The 21,942-nt window shown below is 36.0% G+C and overlaps 1 protein-coding gene across 4 annotated transcripts in view; it reads left to right on the forward strand.

Annotated features, from left to right (window-relative positions):
* CEP350 (centrosomal protein 350) overlaps positions 1-21,942 on the forward strand; it is a 155,709-nt gene that overhangs the window by 113,727 nt on the left and 20,040 nt on the right. For all 4 annotated transcript variants that reach the window (XM_040446480.1, XM_040446483.1, XM_040446481.1 and 1 more), the window contains 6 exons: positions 2,393-2,604; positions 6,356-6,500; positions 12,276-12,436; positions 15,428-15,564; positions 18,165-18,247; positions 19,244-21,237. In XM_040446480.1, the coding sequence (XP_040302414.1) occupies positions 2,393-2,604; positions 6,356-6,500; positions 12,276-12,436; positions 15,428-15,564; positions 18,165-18,247; positions 19,244-21,237 (2,732 nt within the window). The remainder of the gene's footprint in view (positions 1-2,392; positions 2,605-6,355; positions 6,501-12,275; positions 12,437-15,427; positions 15,565-18,164; positions 18,248-19,243; positions 21,238-21,942) is intronic.

Consider the following 21,942-nt stretch of genomic DNA (forward strand, 5'->3'; position numbering starts at 1 on the left):
AGCCATTTTTTTTTTTTTTCATGGAGTACCATTTTTACTTAAGTGTCTAAAAAACTGGTTATTCATACTTGTGTATTTGGCAGTTTCTCAGAAATAAATGAAGCCACTTTGTTCAGAGAAAACAGGGGCTACATTTATTGCCAGTGATAAAATTTAAGCTTTCAAGCAAAAATTTAGGATTTTAGAAATGCTGTTTTCCCCATCTTGAGCTGGACAGCTTTCCAATACTTAAAAGACTTTCCTGATATGATGGGTGATGATCCTAATCAGGGTCATTTTTTCATATTGCGCAATAAAATGTGTCACCATTGGGAAGATCTTCAGAACTCAGTGAACCAGTGTTTTCCAAATGACCAGTGATGATTTAGAGAATCATGCATGGGTAGAAAACCCATTTAAAGTACAGAGTTGACCAAAGGATTTTAATGTAACATCACAAAAAGTTTATTGATATGGTTTTAGATTCTACATTCCAGCTAAAATACAAGGAACTACCAATGGTCAAATTTCAGTGTAGCATCAAAAAAGAATATCCACAATTATCTGTACAGACTGTTACAATACTCTTCCCTTTTCTAATTACATATATTCTTTGAGAGGCCAGATTTTCTGCATATGCTTCAGCCAAAACAACAGATAGTCACAGATTGCAGACAGAAGCAGATAGGAGATTCCAGCTGCCTTCTGTTAAGCCAGACATTACAGATATTTTAAAAAATGTAAAACAATCCCTCTCCTTTCAACTAAGCCCTTTTTTGGAAAAATGTAGTTATTTTAAAATTTAGTAAATGTCATTTATGTTAACATGTAGATTTATTACTGTTTTTAAATATTTTAATTTTTTTTCCATTTTAACTTCTAGCATGATTAATATTGATAGATATAACCATATCTGTAACCACAGAAAAAGCTTTTTGTGGTCTTCAATGATTTTTTCAGAGTATAAAGATGTCCTGAGACCAAAATGTTTAACTGCTGTCTTAGAGCAATGTTTTTTTCCTGTTCAACTCTCTAATTTATTAGAACTGTTGGCCTCCTTAATCATGGAAAAAGTGTTATTGGGTAAATGTGATAAGCCAAAGGCAATTTTAATGCAATTTTAATTTCATCAAATATAGCCTATGAATAGTTTAACTGTTTAATAAAGTAAAGTAACCTAAAAGAAAAAATTGAGTTGACCCTTAAACAACACAGGGATTAGGGATGCCAACCCACACACAGTCAAAAATTCATGTATAACTTTTGACTCCCCCAAAACTTTAGCAATACCTTACTGCTAACCAGAAGGCTTACTGATAACATAAATAGCTGATTAGCCCGTATTATGTATATGTATTATATAGTACATAATATATTACAGTATCATATTATTCTTATAATAAAATAGGATAAAGAATGTTTTAAAAAATCATAAGGAAGAGAAAATACATTTATAGTATTGAGTTGAATTGTATTTATTTTTAAAAATGCACATATAAATGGACTTGTGCAGTTCAAACCCATGTTATTCAAGGTATTGCTTATGTTAAATAAGCTTATTTTGCAGATTTCAGACCCAGAATCTTAAATGAGACTTTTAGAATTGAGTATATCAAATGTTAGCAGTACTGATGCAAAATATGATATCATCTAATTCTTGTGGGGCATTATACCTACAAAGACAAAGAAGGAAAACAATGTAAATTCTTAACATTATACAAGTATAATGTCAAGGTTTTTCTGTTTAGTGTCAAACATATTTGTTTTCTTGGAAAGAGCAAGGGTTATAACGGACAGGAAATTCCAGAGACAGGATAGTGCTAAAAATTCTGGAAGCACTAAATGAAATTCACTGTATATCTCCATCGATCATGCAGCTCTAGTTCATTCATTATTGTTGCTATGTTACATGTTATTGGCTAAATATACCACAATTTATTCATTTTACTATCCGCAGATATTTGTGTTTTTTAAACCGTGTAAATGTCTCCTACTGTATATATGCAAGATTTCTCTAGGGTGTATACCTAGGAGTGGAATTGATAGATAATGGAGTATTGTCATCTTTTCCAAGTATTGCCAGCCACATTGTTTTTCAAAGTGGTTGGACCAATTTACACTCATATATGAGAATATGAGTTGTTATTGCTCTGTAGCTTCCCAATCAGTTAGGTTGTCAGTCACTGTCATTGCTGATTATATGTTTACAGATCTCTTCTTCAGTTTGCTGTCAGCCAAAATTCTTACTTAGACTAACAGACTTTACAGTAATGTGATTCCTTAAGTGGTGGGATTAAAATTGTATCTAAATGCAATTGGTGAAATTATGCAAAAGCAAATGCAAAGTGTAGCTGTGGAAAATTTCTTTTGACCAAGACTGTGGTCTTTTTCTTGTTTTACTCTCTCTTTGTAGAAATAGCAAGTGAAGCAGAATCTCCAGTACCTTCTTACTCTCACCTCCACAGTGAAAGCTCTATTCCAGAAGAATTGGGCAGTCCTGCTGTTGGATATATACCCTCCGAGTCTATAGTTCAGGAGCAGTCAGGGAGTCCAGATCATAGTGTACTTACTGAAGAAATGGTTTTTTCACAAGAACTGGAATCTTCTACCTCTCCTAGTAAACATGTAAGTTAATGTATATTTATTCCTTAAAGCTTCTTTAGACCAAAGTCTTCTGAAAGTTATATTATTAACAGTTAACATACTTGCAATTAATGACAGTGTTGACTATTGCCCATACCTGTAACATACAGCATATGACATTTGAGCAGGAATAAAGCTTTTCATAGATTCCTAAAGATTAATAAATATATAAATTTTAGTTTTAGTGGCATTCGTAAAATTATATATTATTAAGTCTATTAATATTGAGGGGATAGGAAGTTCTAAAATCTTTAAAAGATAATTTAAGTTTAATTTAAATTAAACTTAAAGATAATTATAGAGGGACAATACAAGTGCTTATTAAAATCTGTATTCTGACCTATAATAGAAACAGTAAGATCTTAAACCATATCATTGTGCCTTTTTTATAATTTAGTTAATAGTTGCCCTTAGAACTCATAAATCAGAATAAAAGTAATGGTTGCATTTCTTTAAGGCAGATCTGAAATGGTTATTGACTCTGAATTAGAATAATGGTCACTTCTAGAATAAGATTTTCCACACTCTCCTTAATTCTGTATTTCATTAAAAAAAAAAAAAAAAAAAAAAAGTATCTGATGAGGGGGCCTGAGTGACTCAGCCTATTAAGTGTCCAGCTCTTGATTTTGGCTCAGGTCATGATCTCACAGTTTGTGGGATCAAGCCCTGCGTTGAGCTCTGTCCTGACAGCTCAGAGCCTGCTTGGGATTCTCTCTCTCCCTGTCTCCAGCCCCTCCTCCCCCGCCCCTCTCAAACTAGATAAATAAAACTAAAAACAAAAACAAAACCTATCTGATAAAAACTTAAGCTTAGAAACTTAACTGTTTCTTTTTAAATTTGATTTTATAAAGCCTACAAAGGAATTAGCATAATATTATTAAATATTAAGTGAACATAAACTTTGTTAAAGTCTCTGTCTAAAAAAAGGAACCCATTTAATTTCAAAATGGAGTATCTTTTGATAGAGTCTTCATTTCACTGTGGATGTGAAGAATGAATTGCATTTCCTCTACTGAAAAATCAGATTTATGTGTGTTATAGCACCTGAAAGATTTGGGGGAAAACATTTTTTATCCAGTGATCCAATGAAGAACCTATTCTGTGCTGTGTAGCAAAATATTCCAATGCCTTGGGCACATACTTGAAAGCAGAGTTTTTAGATTATAAAAGGCTTCTAATTAAATTATATTAGCAAATTCTTAGTTATTATGTGAAAATAGGCTTGTATACATAAACGTAGCATGGAATTTACAACCAAACTATGCTTTTTGACACAATCTTAATATTACTTCCTGTGAATTGGTTAAATCCCACCTAGCATTGTTTTTGACATTCAAAATAGGTTGATCAAACACTAAAAATTAGTTTTTTTTCCTGACAAGCAAATATGGCAAAGAAATAAAACTAGTGTGTCTTAAAGTGATTTTTTATAACTGGGGCACCTGGGTGGCTCAGTTGGTTGAGTGTCCGACTTCAGCTCAGGTCATGATTTTGCAGTTCGTGGGTTTGGACCCTGGGTCAGGCTCTGTGCTGACAGCTCGGAGCCTGGAGCCTGCTTCAGATTCTGTGTTTCCCTCTTTCTCTGCCCCTCCCCCGGTCGGCCTCTCTCTTTCTCTCTCAAAAATAAACATTAAAAAATGTTTAAGTTATTTTTATTTTTATTAAAAAAATTTTTTTTTTAACGTTTATTATTGAGAGACAGAGAGAGACAGAGTGGGAGCAGGGGAGGGACAGAGAGAGGATGAGACACAGACTCTGAGGCAGGGTCCAGGCTCTGAGCTGTCAGCATAGTGCCCAACGCGGCGCTCGAACTCACAAACTGTGAGACCATGACCTGAGCCAAAGTCGGACCCCCAATCGACTGAGCCACCCAGGCGCCCCTGGTGATTTTTATAATAAAAAACTAATACTTATTCGTGCTTATTTACCAAGTGCCAGCTAATATGCCAATGCCTTATGTGGATTATCCTCACAAGAAATCTAGAGGTACTGTTTTAAGCCCCACTCTGAAGCTCAGTGGGCTAGGAAACCTGCCCAAATTCACAGGTACAGGAAGTGATGATAGCCAGGAATCAAATTAGATATTCCCACTTCCTCCTGGTGGCAGGATAGAAATGATGTCCTTTGTAATCTCCTGTAGACAGTCTTCTTACACTTTGTTTTCTTCCCTTCCTCCTTCCCTCCCTTCTTTCCTTCCTTCTTCAAAATAGTACATATTTAGTATTTAAAAAAATTTTTTTTTAATTTGATTTTAGAGAAAGAGAGTGTGTGAGCAAGAGAGAAGGGCAGAAGGAAAGAGAGAGAAAATAGAGAGAGAGAGAGAGAGAGACTATCTCAAGCAGGCTCCACTCTCAGCACAGAGCCTGATGTGGGGCTCAGTCCCACGATGCTGGATTCATGACCTGAGCTGAAATCAGGTCATGAGTATTGGGACGCTCAACCGACCGAACCCCCCAGGCACCCCCATATTTAAGTATTTTTAAAGTTTTTTTTTTCAGTTTTACTGAGATATAATTGATACACAACACTGTATAAGTTTAAAGTGTACAGCATAATGGCTTGGCATACATACATTGTGAAATGATTGCCACAGTAAGTTTGGTTAACATCTCTCACCTCATAAAGTTAAAAAAAATTTCCCTTGTAACAAGAACTTTTATGCTCCTCCCTTAGCAACTTTCACATATACCACACAGCAATGTTTAACTCTAGTCATCCCATTTTACATTACATCCCTAGGACTTATGTATTTTATAACTGGAAGTTTGTACCCTTCCCACCTTCACCCAATTTCCCCACAACCCCCACGTCTGGTAACCACAAATCTGATCTCTTTTTCTATGAGTTGAGTTGTTTTTTTTTTTTTTTTTAGATTCTACACATAAGTGAGATCGTACAGTATTTATCTTTCTCTAACTTATTCCCCTTAGCATAATGCCCTCATGGTTCATCCATGTTGCAAATGGCAGGATTTCCTTCTTTCTTTACAGCTGAATAGTGTGTTCCTGTGTGTGTGTGTGTGTGCGCGCGTGCATGAGTGCACATGCACGTGCACTTGTGCACACATGCACCACATTTTCTTTATCATTTACTGTCAATGGAGAATTCCCATATGATCCAGCAACTCCACTTCTGGGTGGAGTCTTCTGAAGGAAATGAAATCACTATGTCGAAAAGATATCTGCACTCCCGTGTTTAGAATTTTTTTAATTAAAAAAAATAAATGAATAAGGGGGTAACTATCACTTATACAATAGCCACTCCTACTTTATTTTTTTTTAATTTTTTTTTTAACGTTTATTTATTTTTGAGACAGAGAGAGACAGAGCATGAACGGGGGAGGGTCAGAGAGAGGGAGACACAGAATCTGAAACAGGCTCCAGGCTCTGAGCCGTCAGCACAGAGCCCGACGCGGGGCTCGAACTCACGGACCGTGAGATCATGACCTGAGCCGAAGTCGGCCGCTTAACCGACTGAGCCACCCAGGCGCCCCCTCCTCCTACTTTATTTTAAACCTCTCTAAAAAGCATGCTTCTCTGTAACTTTTTTGTATAACTTAAAAAAAATTGAGGTCGATTTATCCTTTGTATAATTTGTAAACTTTTTACTTTTTATGTCATAGAATTACTTAACACTCTTTGTATATATTATTAACTGCTTGGTATCTCAAATGCTAACTGGATTTTACAACTGTATCACAAAACACTTCCCATTTGGTTTTCCGTTTGAACAGTCACCTCCCAAAAGCTGCACATCAGTGTCAAAGCAGGAGTCTAGCAAAGGAAGTCATAGGACTGGAGGACAGTATCGTCTACCTATCAAGTCCCATCAACACTGTTCTAGTTGGTCAGATGAGTCATTATCTATGACACAGTCAGGTAAGAGTAATAACAAGGAGTTTTCTTTGTATTATATTTGAATACCTCTTTAATAAGCTTTGTCTGTCCATATGTTAGTGTAATGTTATCCTTTCTCTCATTTGTAAAGGCTTTTTTCTTGCCAAGAGTAAATCACATAATTCAGTGCTTTTCATTGATAATTAATTATTTCCCTAATTACACAAAATGTGACAAACTGTTATATTCTTGGGTTGTTAATGGGCAAGTCATTTATTCATCAGACATTTGTTGAATATTTTTTTCTATGTGCCAGATACTGGTTATGTGTTCCCATAGTGCTCTGTGCATCAGCTTATACCAGACAGCATATAAATTGTAACCAGACTTTACCCAGCAGGTCTCCCCTACTAGCATATAGACTTCTGGAAAGGAGAGTCTAATTTATTAATAATTGGTGGCACCAGGACCTACCAGGTACTTTGCATTGCACATGGCAGGTATTTATTAAATGTTCCTTTCTTTCTTTTTTTTTTTTTTTTTTTAATTTTTTTTTCTTTTTTTTTTTTTTTTTAATTTTTTTTTTCAACGTTTATTTATTTTTGGGACAGAGAGAGACAGAGCATGAAGGGGGGAGGGGCAGAGAGAGAGGGAGACACAGAATCGGAAACAGGCTCCAGGCTCTGAGCCATCAGCCCAGAGCCTGATGCGGGGCTCGAACTCACGGACCGCGAGATCGTGACCTGGCTGAAGTCGGACGCTTAACCGACTGCGCCACCCAGGCGCCCCTGTTTATTCATTTTTGAGAGAGACAGAGACAGAATGTGAGTGGGTTAGGGGTAGAGAGAGAGGGAGACACAGAAGCCAAAGCGGGCTCCAGGCTCTGAGCCGTCAGCACAGAGCCCGACGCGGGGCTCGAACTCACAAGCTGTGAGATCATGACCTGAGCCAAAGTCGGATGCTCAACCGACTAAGCCACCCAGGAGCCCCTTAAGTGTTTCTTGAATGAATTAATGATGACCATGGAGAGAGAGAGGAGGAGGTAAGGCAGGATAGCCTAAGTTTCAAAGGAGGAAAGGTAGAGAATCAACTGCACATGGCAGTGGGGAACATTGTCTATTCTCCTATAGTCTCTATTCTGCTATAAAACTCTGTGCTATTAGATTATGAAGCCATGAACAGCCTCTATTCTGTAAGACTTCAATGTACACAAGATCTGATCTTGGGAAGCATATCTATACAGGCAACGCTCAGTTTATGAGAATTCCAAGGAAGGTTAACACTATATTGAGTGTATGCCTTTTGAGCTCATTTTTAGTTTTCATTTGAGAGTAGACATTTAATAAAGAAAAAGTGAAAAATATTATTCTGTTTTTGGTCTTTGATCCTATTCTGTACCCCCTGTTTTCAGTGTTTCAAATGATAATAAATCATTGGAGGTTCCCACACCCATATTTTTAAATCACCCTTGTTTTTGAATAACTGCATAATATTTCAAAGAGTAGATATACCATAACTTATTTAAATATTTCTCTAGTGATGATCATTTAGATTTTGTCAAAATTGCCAATAATGTTTTTTTTTAATTTTATTTTTTATTTTTTAAAATTTACATCCAAATTAGTTAGCATATAGTGCAACAATGATTTCAGGAGTAGATGCCTTAGTGCCCCTTACCCATTTAGCCCATCCCCCCTCCCACAACCCCTCCAGCAACCCTCAATTTGTTCTCCCTATTTATGAGTCTCTTCTATTTTGTCCCCCTCCCTGTTTTTATATTATTTTTGTTTCTGTTCTTTTATGTTCATCTGTTTTGTCCCTTAAAGTCCTCATATGAGTGAAGTCATATGATATTTGTCTTTCTCTGACTGACTAATTTCACTTAGTATAATACCCTCTGGTTCCATACACATAGTTGCAAATGGCAAGGTTTCATTCTTTTTGATTGCTGAGTAATACTCCATTGTGTATATATACCACACCTTCTTTATCCATTCATCCATCGATGGACATTTGGGCTCTTTCCATACTTTGGCTATTGTTGATAGTGCTGCTCTAAACATGGGGGTGCATGTGTCCCTTAGAAATAGCACACCTGTATCCCGTGGATAAATGCCTAGTAGTGCAGTTGCTGGGTTGTAGGGTAGTTCTATTTTCAGTTTTTTGAGGAAGTGTTTTCCAGAGTGTCTGCACCAGCTTGCATTCCCAGCCAGTAAAGTTGTAATGAACATCTTCTTGTGGAATATTTCAGTAAGAATAAATTCTTAGGAAAGAGATTACTAGCTCAAGCCAGTTGAAGAATGTTGTATATCATATTTATCTGTTGAATATTATTATTTTTATGTATTTGCTTTGAGGTACTCTGGCAAAAAGTTACTACCAGTGTAGTAACATGTCAGTAGACATAAACTTGATACTTGAAAACATGGATTTAGGGGTGCCTGGGTGGCTCAGTCGGTTAAGTGTCTGACTTTGGCTCAGGGCATGATCTCATGGCTTGTGAGTTCGAGCCCTGCGTTGGGCTCTATGCTGGCAGCTCAGAGCCTGGAGCCTGCTTTCTGATTCTGTGTTTCCCTCTCTCTCTGCCCCTCCCCAACTCATTCTCTGTCTCTCTCTCTCAGAAATAAATAAACATTAAAAAATTAAAAAAAAACCCTCTGAATTCATATCTTAGCTCTACTACTTACTGGTGACTTTCTTCAGCTTTCTTTCCCATATTGGATAGTCTTTTCCATCTGTTCAGTGGAATAATACTGTAACCAGCCTTGCATGAGTTACAGACTAAGGATTAATAATGTTAATAAGATACTGTTTTATTGGTAAAACATACTCAAGTGAGAATAGTTTTAGAAAAATAGCTCTGAGATTTCTAAACTCCAGATGCCATCTGCCTGTTGATGATGACATCATTAAATGCAATGTTTATGGAAGTGGTCAGTTTTAATGTAGTGGAGTTATATAAGCCTTTCTCAAGTGATAAAGAATTTATCAGCCAAATTATTAGAGGCTGCCTGTGTGAAATAATCAGAAACTTAATTTTTTCTATTAGATCATTCTGTCCATCAGGTTATTCTGTCTTGACGTTAGTTTAAACAAACTGAAATATCATTTACCGGTCCCCTCCTCTCCGTCACCACCCAAAAAAACCTTGTAGGAGATAATTCCATAAAGGCAATAAATTCATTCAGTGAGTTGTTTGGGTTAAAAAAAAAATTCTAGAGATTTTTAGATGTTACTAATGATGACTTTTTTAAAATGTTTATTTTAGAGAGAGAGAGAGAGTGAGCATGAGCACATGCAAGTGGGGGAGGCGCAGAGAGATAGGGAGACGTAGAATCCAAAGCAGGCTCCAGGCTCCAAGCTGTTAGCACAGAGCCCCACGCGAGGCTCTAACTCACAAACCACGAGATCATGACTTGAGCCAAAGTCAGATGCTTAACCGACTGAGCCACACAGGCGTCCCGTTACTAATGATGAATATTATGCAGTAATACTATATTTGGGCAGGTATATAATGTATTCCCACTCATTCTCATAGACTTTTATTTATTTAATTTCTACCTTTCATTTGTACACTTTTGGCTTCTTTAGTACTTAAAAATAGAAACATTTCCCAAGGTCTTTCATCTAAAAACTCCCAAGTTTCTCATCAACTACTTTTAAATCTTCACAAGCATAGATGATACATATTTTTATTAGAAAAGTCACTGCTGGCAGGGCACCTGGGTGGCTGAGTCAGTTAAGCGTCTGACTTCGGCTCAGGTTATGATCTCACAGTTTGTGGGTTTGAGTCCCGCATCGGGCTCTGTGCTGACAGCTCAGAGCCTAGAGCCTGCTTCAGATTCTGTCTCCCTCCCCCTGCTCATGCTCTTTTTCTCAAAAATAAATAAACATTAAAAAAAATTACAAAAAGAAAAAGAAAAATCACTGCTGGCATGTGCAATTTTTATAATATATTAATTTGAAGGCAAGACTACACTGTATGTTAGCTAACTTGACAATAAATTATTAAATATGTATATGCTAATTTAAAATAATCATTTTGGGAGGGGGGGCAAGGTTGAAACTAAGTGTGTGGGAGTATAGTGATTCCCCCACACAATTTTATCAAAATCTTCAAATTTTATCCATGTCTTGAGGTTTGGAAGCACATAAAAGCTTATCCAGCTAAAAGAAGCTCAGTTTTTAGAAGATGCAAAGATATGGGTTTATACTTCATTTTAGAAACATTTTAACTTTTAGATCAACCTGCAGTCCTACCCCAAATTATTACACTAGAATCATCAATTGAATCTCTGCAAAGGGCTCAGAACCTTTTAACCCTGAAAGCAATTGATTCTTTTCTTCAGCAATTAGAAGAAAACATAAGGGAGATACTCAGTGGCTCTCTTCTCACCATCAGCATTTTTAGTTTTAGATTGGAAAATCTGTTACCGAAAATATAGCTGCATAAAACGTTTGTTTTATATGAGTATTACTCTTACCACCATTTTTTGAGCTTTTATAGTTCAGTTGCTGTGCTGTGTGCTTTGTACACCTTATTTAATCTACACATCAATTCTAGAAATCAGCAGGGGGTCAAACTTACCTTACCAATTACCAGTAACAGATCCAGAGTTGAAAATGGCCTTTATTATTATGCTATTTTATGAGTGTTGATCGATAAGTAGTGAGCTTTGCCCATGCTAAGGACTCACGATGATGCCACCAGTGGTATAAGATGGGTATTACTTTCCTGAGGTACCTAAAGTTAGCAACATAGAAGTGACAGGAACTTAGATTTCATTATTTCTAATCCAGATATTGGGATCATTCTATTAAAAAAGACTATAATCCTTTTGCATTTAAATAAGTTCCATAACTAGTTCTTACGCAATTTAATCTGAAGTACCTGAAAAAAAACCTGGTTATTTATGGTTTAATGTTGTAGCATACATTTGAGTCTTCAGATTTTATACAATAGTATTTCTATTGTAATAGTATTTCTATGGCTATTAAATGTCTCACTCGACATTAGTGTGTGGAAATGATATTATTACTTGATTTGGGGAGGAGGTGTGAGGAATAATCATTTTTATTCTGTGTAATTTCCATGTGTAGTGAAATAAGCAGCATCTTTAAATGACAGTATTTTCATAGCATGTATGTGACACTTATTATAATGAAATGTCTTTTTCATGATTTTGCTGTGACTGGACATCTACTTTGTACATGCGTGTATATGTGTAGGGAACTGTTGGGAAGAAAATAAGATTTAACTAGCTTCATTTTAGCTATTTTAAATATTTTAAGAGCTTCTAAAGAAAGGTTATAGCAGAGTATATTTCTTTATAATTTCTTTCTTTCCTTTTATATGGTATTAAGACATCAACTGATGATTCACAGTCAGTGTAAAATGGCAAAGTTTCATTTTTATTTTAATAGGACTTAAAAACTATTAATAGCTTAGGGGAAGGAAAGATAAATATGTTTCTCTTGTCACCAGGAAATAATTCCTCACGATGCCCAAATTTCACTAGCTTAAAAGTTCTCAATTTCCGGTTGTTTATCTCATCAAGATAGGGTATCTTAAGATTTATTTGAGGTTTCAAATAGTACAATTAGAAAGTGAAAATAAGTAGGAAGGACCAACCGCCCACTATATTTCAGGGAAAAGAGAGATGCAAATCACTAATAAATTTTTTTTCAAAAGCTCCAATTCCTTAATTTTAAATGTTAGATTGACTGTAAGTGTAGTATCACCTTGCTGCTTTCATTAGTAGTTATTAAATTAACTTCATTCTCAAGTTAAAATGAAAGATTTTATTTCCCTTTCAGAAACAACATCTGACCAAAGTGACATTGAAGGTAGGATCAGAGCCCTAAAGGATGAGCTGCGGAAAAGGAAATCAGTTGTGGACCAGCTGAAGAAGGAACAGAGAAAACGGCAGAAGGAAAGACTGAAAGCCCAAGAAGCCAGTCTGATCAAACAGTTAGAGGTTAGACATAGGAAGGGGGTTCAGTATCAAGGCTAATGTATATTGAAGCCTAAAATGTTTTTTAAATGTTGTTAATAAAGTAATGGCGTAGAATTTTTCATTATTAGTTTGGTGCCACATTTTAACTTCTTTTTAAAAGAAATCCAAGGTTATCTAAACAAACTCTTGCTTAAAGCATTAAATATTAAAATAATAAATCTTGGGGTGCCTGGGTGGCTCAGTCGGTTGGGCATCCGACTTTGGCTCAGGTCATGATCTCGTGGTTCATGAGTTCGATCCCCACATCAGGCTCTGTGCTGACAGCTCGGAGCCTGGAGCCTGCTTTGGATTCTGTGTCCTTCTCTCTCTCTCCCCCTCCCCTGCTCATGCTCTGTCTCTCTCTGTCTCAAAAATAAATAAAACATTAAATAAAAAAATAAATCTTATAGCATCAAGTATTAAGTAAATATTCTTAAAATCAAATTAAAATAAGAGGTTTTTTTCTTAAATAAGAAAGATTAGGCCTGTGAAAGATTGAAATTCACGCCCTCTTAAGCAAAGAATCATTAGATGAATAATTCTGTAAAAAAAGATAAATAATTCTAGCTATTGAAACTGTTACTGCCTTTTTAAAAGCAATTTGTTTTTTTTTTTTTTAAGCAGAATGATGTTTCATGCCACATTGTCCTATTTGAATGGCTCAGAAGTGATAATTCGAAACTAGACTTCTCCCATGCTCTAGCAGCCTTCCCTGATTCTGCCCCAGCTGGAAACCTGGTTTTGATATTTCCTCATTCTGTTTTCTCTTATCCTTTTGGTTATCAGATCTCACTGGTACTTTTTTTTTTTTCTTTATGAGTCTGCTTGCTTTTTCCATTCCAGCTGCCATCGAGCCGACTGGGGCCTCATGACCCCTTATCTCTGCTCTCTGCATGGCCTCTTAAATGCCCCTGTCTCTGTTGCTTCCCTAATACTTGCATACCTTCTGCCAGCCTAGTATTCCTAAAATGCCACATTCATCATAGAATCAATCTGAACGTCCTGCTCCTCGCAAGAATCCCTTCTCACGGCATCACCAGAGAAGACCATTCAGCTTCTACCTGAACACTTCCAATAATAGGAAGTCTCAGAATTTCAAGGCAGTTGATTTCATTGTAGGATTCTAGGTTCTGTAAATGTTAAAAATCTTTTGGTTCTGTTAGTCAATATTTCTGTCCTTTCAATGGTCCTTGTTGTGGTAACACCAAATATGTATTCCTCCTACATCTATTAACTTAGTCATCAAATATTTAAGTGCCTATTTGTATGCCAGAATTCAGCTAATGACTTTACATGTATTCATTTTATCCTCAAGCAACAGTGGCTTTACTGTCTACAGTTTTACGGATGAGGAAGTTGAGTTTCAGGGAGAGTAATGCTATTCAGGGACACACCACTCAGAAGTGGTAAAGCTAGATTTTAATAGATCTCTAATTCTAAATTTTGTGTCCTATCTTCCACATAGAAAACAGGGCTGCTGACAGATGTGGAGAAAATAGACATTCACACAGGTACACAATACAGAGATGGGAACAGGGACTGTAACTTGCACAGATGTTTAGAAGTAAGGGAAGTGCTTAAGGTAGAATAGCCATACTGGCAAGTTCATGGTGGAAAATAGTGGGAAACAAAATTCAACAATAAAGATCATGTTCAGGGTCTTAGAATCAGACGGATGAGTTTGGACTTCAAGTCAGTAGTCTTCAACGTGACCACATGTTAGAATTAACTGGGGAGCTCTTTGAAAAATACAAATATCCAGTCTCCCTCCCAGAGGGATTAATAATCTAGGGTGGGACCCAGAATTTAAAAGCACTAGTGTAAGGTAATGGAGAGCCATTGAAAATTAAATGAAATACTATTAGATTGAATAGCATTGCTCAAAATTCTTCATTAATGGATATGCCAGCCAGAAGGGTCTAAAAGAAAGTTGTGTATTTAGGTTTTAGAATTATAGTATGTGGTGGAGAAAAACATAATATATATAGCATTTCATATAAAAAATCTTTGGGAGTTTATTTAATCACAGATGTGATAAGTCAACTACATCCATGTAAGTATAGCTTTCAGATCTGAGAAGTTATAGTCCTCATATATACCTAGCTAGCTAGACCATCTAGCTTTGGTATGTGTTTAATACCAGAAGTTACTTTACCAAAACATTTGAAAATTTAGAGGATATGGATAGTGAAAGTTGTAAAAGTAGGGATTTCAGCCCAAGTTTTAGGGATCTGTAGCAACTGAGTAGCATCCATATGGTCATTCATTCATTCTATGATGTTGACTGACAGCCTGTTTGGGGCCAAACACTGAGTAGGTACTGGATATACAGTGTTGAACAAAACAGCTATAGTCTCAAATAGAGATATAAAAGTAGGGATTTTAGCCCAGAAAACTAAGAAATATAATAAAGGACTTCCCTTAGATTTCATCCAAATCAGAATTACACATTAGTGTTTATAGAATGGCTGATAACATTTTTTGTAATTCTGAACTATCATGTTCTCTAATCACAGCCTTCCTTCTTCAGGCTTTGTATTCCCAAGGATTTGTATTCCCAAGAAGCTGCCATTGAACTCTGCGTAATGCCTAAACTTCTTAAAAATAACATGGAAGTATTAGGACACCCTTAAAAGAATAATTACATAGTCAGCTAAAGAAGTTTTTTAATGGGGCAGAACCCAAATGATTGCTTCATAGGTATTAAATTTTTGTAAAATGAGACTTTGTCATTTTCTAACTCATATTAGGATTATGGTTCCACATGTATGCTTATACATAGTCTGTTTCAAGAAGGATCTACAAGTAAATGTTGATGGCACTCTGGGGAATGACATGGATACTGGGAGAAAGATTTTTACATTACATCTTCTTTCCTTTTGAATATTTTACCATAAAATATACTATTTTCTAATTTAAAATAGTTTTTTAAAAAAATTCTGTATAGTGACTCCTCTGATTTTTCTAAACTAGTCATATGATGAATTCATTAAGAAAACTGAAGCAGAGCTTAGCCGAGATTTGGAAACATCACCAACAGCCAAGCCTCAAATTAAAACGCTCTCCTCAGCTTCTGAAAAACCCAAGATCAAGCCCCTTCCACTACACAGGTAGAAATTTTTGATAACTTCTCTATGTTCTGCCTTGTTTGAGAAAAGAATTAAGGGAAGACTTTTAGTAGAAGCTATCTCTTAAGTAACTGTGAAGTTAATTTTAACCAATATTTTTACTTTCACTAGAGTTGTTATGTATGATGTAATCACAAATCGAATTTATCATAAGGTACAGGTTTAAAAATATATTCTGAATCCTGAAATCTGGTGGGCACAATGAAAATAGTATCCTCCAGTATTGCTAGTAGCAATAGACTTTTGCAAAGCAGTTTGCCAGTGTTTCAGAAGTAAAAAAACAACCTGTAACTTATGATTCCATAATTTCACTCCTGGAAACCTAGTTTGAGAAAATATGCAATATCTTTATGTCCAGAAATAGGTGAATAGCCCAGTAACTTAAGGGTCTTCCCAGGGATGGAATATTATGCAGCCAGTCAGTGCAAATACAGAATACTGAGAGGCAGCATTGGAGATTGTATATAAAAAAGTGAGGTTGCAATACTTAAATTGAATTTTGAGCAATGAGTAGGGGGTAAGCAGTCAGTGGGACTGAGAAATAGGGGTCATTTCAGAGAAGGACATTGATGAATGACCAAAAGCAGCAGGGAGCTTGGCATGTTACAGAAACTGAACATTATAGAATGTTGCTAATGTTAGAAGAGACTGGAAAAATAAAAACTGAATTGTGAAAACCTTGTACTCACTCATTTATAATATAATTTCTACTTTACTTTTCAGAAGATGGGAAGCCTTTGAAGGCTTTCCCAAAAAATACTTAGGGATTTTTAAGTCTGTTACAAAAATAATAGAGACTCATGATAATTAATTTCTCATTACCTCAGTTTGAATCATGGCTTCAGTACCAGCTAGCTATTTAACTTTGTTGGGCAAGTTATTTAATCTCTCTGTGCTTATTTTTTTTAATAGGGATTTATATCCCTATAATAACACCTAACTAATTAACTTGTTATGAGAATTAAAAGACTTAACTTAGATCAGAGCTTAGCATACAATTAGCACTGCGTATTAGTAGTTACTGTTATTATTTTAATTAGAATATTGAGGGAAGCAGTAAAAAGAAGAAAAGTTTAAATCATATACTGAACTATCCCAGAATTGCAAATGTCAACAATTAGATGTATTTCCTTTTAGGATTTCTTATGCTTAGATTATATATATATATATTTTTGTAATATATACATTTTTCCATTATATTACAAAACTGTAAATTTTATTTTTAGATTTCTGCATAATACACTAATGAATTGCTTTACGGTTTTATTAACCAGACTCTTGGAGGATTTTAACTAGAGAATGATGTAATCACATTTGTGTTCAGAGAGCTCTTTCTGACTAGTATATGAAGGAGAAATAGAAAAGAGCAAACTTGGAAGCAGGGAGAACAGGAGTCTAGACCAGGCTTCAAATAATCAGTGTAAATAAGAACAGAGATAGGAAATAAACTTAGAAATATTTAAGAAGCAGGGGTGCCTGGCTGGCTCAGTTGGTAGAACATGTGACTCTTGATCTTGGGATTGTGAGTTCAGGCCCCACATTGGGGATAGAGTTTAGTTTAAAAAAAAAAAAAAAAGAATTTATTCTTAAAAACACTTAAAAGAAAATATTTGAGAAGTAGACTTCACTGAAGTGCTAGATAGGGGAACAAGAGAAATCTAGAATGACTCCCAGGTTTCTCTTAAATGGTTGGGTCAACATTCCATTAACCTGAATGGAAAGTCAGATGTTCTTTTGTGGGTAGCTTATGACTTTGGTTTTAGAATACAAATTTTGAGGTGTACATGGTTCACCTGAGGAGAATTATCCAGGAAAGATGTCAGTGTAAGATATATATGGGATGAGGAGCATATAGATGGTGGTTGAAAACGTATATATGGCAACATCACCCAAGGAAGATACGCATTCAGAGAGAATAAAAGGGAGCCAAGTACTAATTATGATAAAATAGCATTTAAAGGCATTATAAAGAGAAGCGGAAGCCAAATACTATGACTTAGCAAATAAAGAGAAGGCAAGAAAATGAAGAATGTGGCTCTTTCTGTTAACTTAAAGAATAAGAGAGGACAGCAGCCAGGAGGTGGAAGAATGAAGAATTGAGAGGTAAAATTTTGAGGCTCATGGCGTACTTACAAGCGAAGGGGAAAAATCTCCAGGGTGAAGGACTGAAGGTTCTAGGAAAGTGAACGTGTGACTGAAGAGTACCATTAATGAGGCTGAGGCAATGTGTGAGATTTTCGGCAGGAGGTTCAAACAATCAGCTTTGAATACGTGTGAAAGACACACCTCTTTCTGTCCTGCGGACAGAAGGAAAGGCAGTTGGGATGGCTATGAATATAGATACATTTGTCGGTAGAAAGGCTCAGGGTAAGAAAGGTCATGCTGATGGCCTCTGTTTTTCTCATTAAAAGAGGCAAGATTGTCTACTGAGAGTGATGAAGGCCAGAAACAGGCTTGGTGAAAGTGACAGGTTGGAATACCTCCTGTGAAGAAGTAGTTTTCTGAGAGTTGACTGCTTGTTGTTACCAGTTATTACAATATCAGCAGTACATTTATTTCTACTCTTTATTTTTTTGTTTCAGATCTGAAACAGCAAAGAACTGGAAATCACTAACAGAATCAGAGCGTGCCAGAGGGTCGTTGGAGTCCATTGCTGAACATGTTGGTATGTAACTAGGAAAAATAATGACGCTGTACCCACTAGACTTAAGAATTTATGCAAGGGCGTATATAATTCTGCCTCTACAGCGTTTCGATTAAAAAATGAATTTCTTAAAGATAATAATTATTGAAATTTTAAGTTACTTTTATATAAAAGTGATTTATTGGTTATATATAAATTTAAACACTGAAGCATAAAGACATTAATCTAAAATGGTTGAGTGTATCATCGGCATCCCTAAATTCTCCCTTAATCAAGTTTTATAACTGATTATATATTTTTTTCAGTCTATACTATTTCTCAGGGTTAAGTGGTTATATACATGTATATTTTTCAACTTAATCCAAAGAAAGATAAGAATTATTGAAAATAAACTGTAATTCAATGAGGAAATAAAACTGAGGCATAAAAAAGCCTGTGTAGAAACAATGACAAAATAGAGATTTGAATTCAGAACTTTTACCTCTTGGTTTGTTAGCTCATCCAGCATTTTTTTTTCTTATTCTGCAGTTTTAGCTCTTAAAATACTGTATTTGCAGAAATTGTTATTTTTTCTCTTGCATTTGCATTTGAGAGCTTAGTTGAAGTCCCCAGGAAAATTCATTCTTTTCAAAGTATCTTTGTCCCTCCTTCATTGTTTTCCTATATGAAATAATGTGTATGTAATATCTATCTGGTTTCACATGATTTGAAGAATTGATCACACAAACCAGTGTCTCCATAAACTTAGAGCCATTTTTCTTCACTTTATAAGTTAAGACAGCCCTTAAGAAATATTTCAAACTTTAAATTTCCAGTCATTCTAAATGTTCTGGTTATTGCTGGGGCAATACACTCTCTTAAAGGAAAAACTTAACTTATATGGTAACCAAAACAGGTTATATTTATTGACCAGAGTTTTTCCTCATGAAGATTTGGCTTTTATTTAACCTTTGGTTCCAGCAGTTAAAAGGTTGTGATGAAATAATTTTGATAAGATTTTTTTTCTTTTCCTGAAAGATGCTGCATTGGCAGGTTCTGAGAGATCAGTATCGGAAAGGTCTTTATCTGCATATGCGAAGAGAGTCATTGAATTGGATAGACAAACAGAAGAGCATTTTCAGACTTCATCCCCAATTCTTAGATCATCAAGGAAAGCCAGAGCAGAATCTGGCGATTCTTTAGAAAATGTACCATCATTATCTCTTCTCAAAGAATTGAATGCCCCTAATAGAATTCTGGATGTGTTAGATGCCAAGGTTGAAGAAGCTAGTCAAAAATCAGAAATACAAGAAGTGGACTATGCAAAATTGGAAGAGAGTGTGATTGAAGAGGCCTATTCAAAACAATGTAGGAAGTCTGATGTCTTACTGAAACTAGACCTGGAACAGGGAGATTCATCTGAAATTCTTTCAAGGAAGGATCTTCCTTTAGATTCTGTAAATGTTCAGAAAGACTTAGTTAGATTAGCCATTGAAAATCTTCATAAAAAACAGTTGAAAGAGAGAGAGTCAGATCAAGGTACTGATCACAGTACAAGCACCCAATCAGAAAAAGAAGTTCATGAACAAAGGAACATAAAGGAAAGGGACTCATCTTTGTCAGAGCATCTTTTTACTCCTAAGGAGACATCATACTCTGAAGATTATGAAGTGTCTTCTCTCAAGAAAGACATTTCAGCTGAACTGTACAAAGATGACTTTGAGGTGTCATCTTTGTTGTCACTCAGGAAAGACTCTCAATCTTGCAGAGATGAGTCACGGCCAACAAAGAACTCTACAAGTAGAGCCACTAGCTTGGGCAGTGATGATGAAATCAGTGAGTGCCTCAGTGAGAAAAGCCTTTCTGTTCATAGCAGTGTCCACTCTGAGAGGCTATTAGAACTCAAGTCCCCCACTGAGCTTATGAAAAGTAAGGAGCGCAGTGATGTAGAACATGAACAGGGAGTTACGGAACCCCCTTCCTTGGTTTCAGTTTCTGTTGAAGATGAGTTACATGATTTCCACATTGGCGATAGGGTGTTGATTGGCAATGTTCAACCAGGAACTCTTCGATTCAAAGGCGTGACCAGTTTTGCCAAAGGATTTTGGGCTGGAGTGGAGTTGGATAAAGCTGAAGGAAATAACAATGGTACATATGATGGCATTGTATACTTTGTGTGCAGAGAGAAGCATGGTATTTTTGCTCCCCCTCAAAAAATATCTCACATTCCAGAAAACTTTGATGACTATGTAGACATAAATGAAGATGAAGAGTCTTACTCAGATGGACGATATCAATACTATAATCAAGAACAAAAAGATACAGCAGATTCCAAATTTGATAGAGAAAAGGATGCAGTTGAATATTTTTATGAGAACTCTCTACCTAGTATGCATGATATAGAAGCCTCACTTGATAGAAGCCTTAAAATAGAAACAGACAAGGTACAGGACGTTTCTGGGGTACTTGAAGCCCATGTTCACCAGCAATCTTCAGTGGATTCACTGATCTCTTCCAAGGAAAACAAAGACGTTCCTGGTGCCATAGAAAAGGTTTCCATTGCTGTAGAAGGCGATACTTTAGACAATGCCTTTTCTGAAGAATTAAAGCAGCAGCAGCAGTTGACAGAAAAGGAAGAGGACCTATGTCCTGAGGTGTCAGAAAAGCTCTCTACTCCACTTCTAGATCTTTTAACAAGAGAAAAGAACCAACTGGAAGCCCAGCTGAGGTCCTCACTAAATGAGGAAAAGTCAAAGCAGCAGCTAGAAAAAGTCAGCTTACTGACAGACAGTTTACTAACAGTCTTTGTGAAGGACACAGTCAATCAACTACAAGAAATCAAAAAAGCTAGGAATGAGAAAATCCAGCTTAGCAATCAAGGGCTTCTTGAAGATGATCGACAGAGTATGCCACCCCAATGCCTATCCCAAAATCTTGAGGAACAGTCAGCAAGCGTTCCAGATTGCTTCTTAAGGCCTGACTTAGAAGATGAAAAAGAAGAGATTTCTTCACCAGATATATGCCCCAGGCCTGTAAGTATTTTGTCTAGAAAGAATGTCAATTTACCTTCTGTAGTGCGTTTTAATTCTGTAGTTCCTCATAGATTTTTTGTGACATGTTATTTATTAAGATAAAGATCACTGTACTAGTTTTTAAAGACCCTGTGGCTGTTTTTCTGTCTGAAGTATGATTGTCCTCTATTATGTCATGAGTGGTCACTGTAGGATTGTCACAAACACTAGCAGTTTTGTGCTGGATTGATGACCCCTGTGTGCTGTCTGGAGGTTAGATTCCCTTCCAGATCCACTGAACAGATTTACTCCATGGAGCTTTCCAGTGGTTCTCAATCCAGTTCTTTTTTGCCTATGAAATTATGTGTCTACCTATCTACTCAGTCATAATTGCTCTGCAGATATTGCCAGTTGTGATGTTGATTCTGGGAAAACTGAAATACATCCACTATGACATATACTCAGACAGACCATCAACTTAACTCGGGTTGCCCGTAGACAGTTGAACAAAAGTAATGATTTTGAGTAATTTGAACCAGATAATCACCAGAGGTGAGAAATTTCATATATTGTTTCCATATCCCAGAGACAAGAGAGTCCTTCAGGAACAAAATAATGATGATTCAAAAAGAAAAAACAACTAATCAATTAACAGTTTATAAAAATTCAGTTATAAGGCTTATGTAAGCAGAATTATGGGAAGCAGGATACTTTCTTCTTAAATTA

Source organism: Herpailurus yagouaroundi, unplaced genomic scaffold, assembly GCF_014898765.1.
Source record: "Herpailurus yagouaroundi ecotype Mexico unplaced genomic scaffold, PumYag 195, whole genome shotgun sequence".
NCBI lineage: Eukaryota > Metazoa > Chordata > Mammalia > Carnivora > Felidae > Herpailurus > Herpailurus yagouaroundi.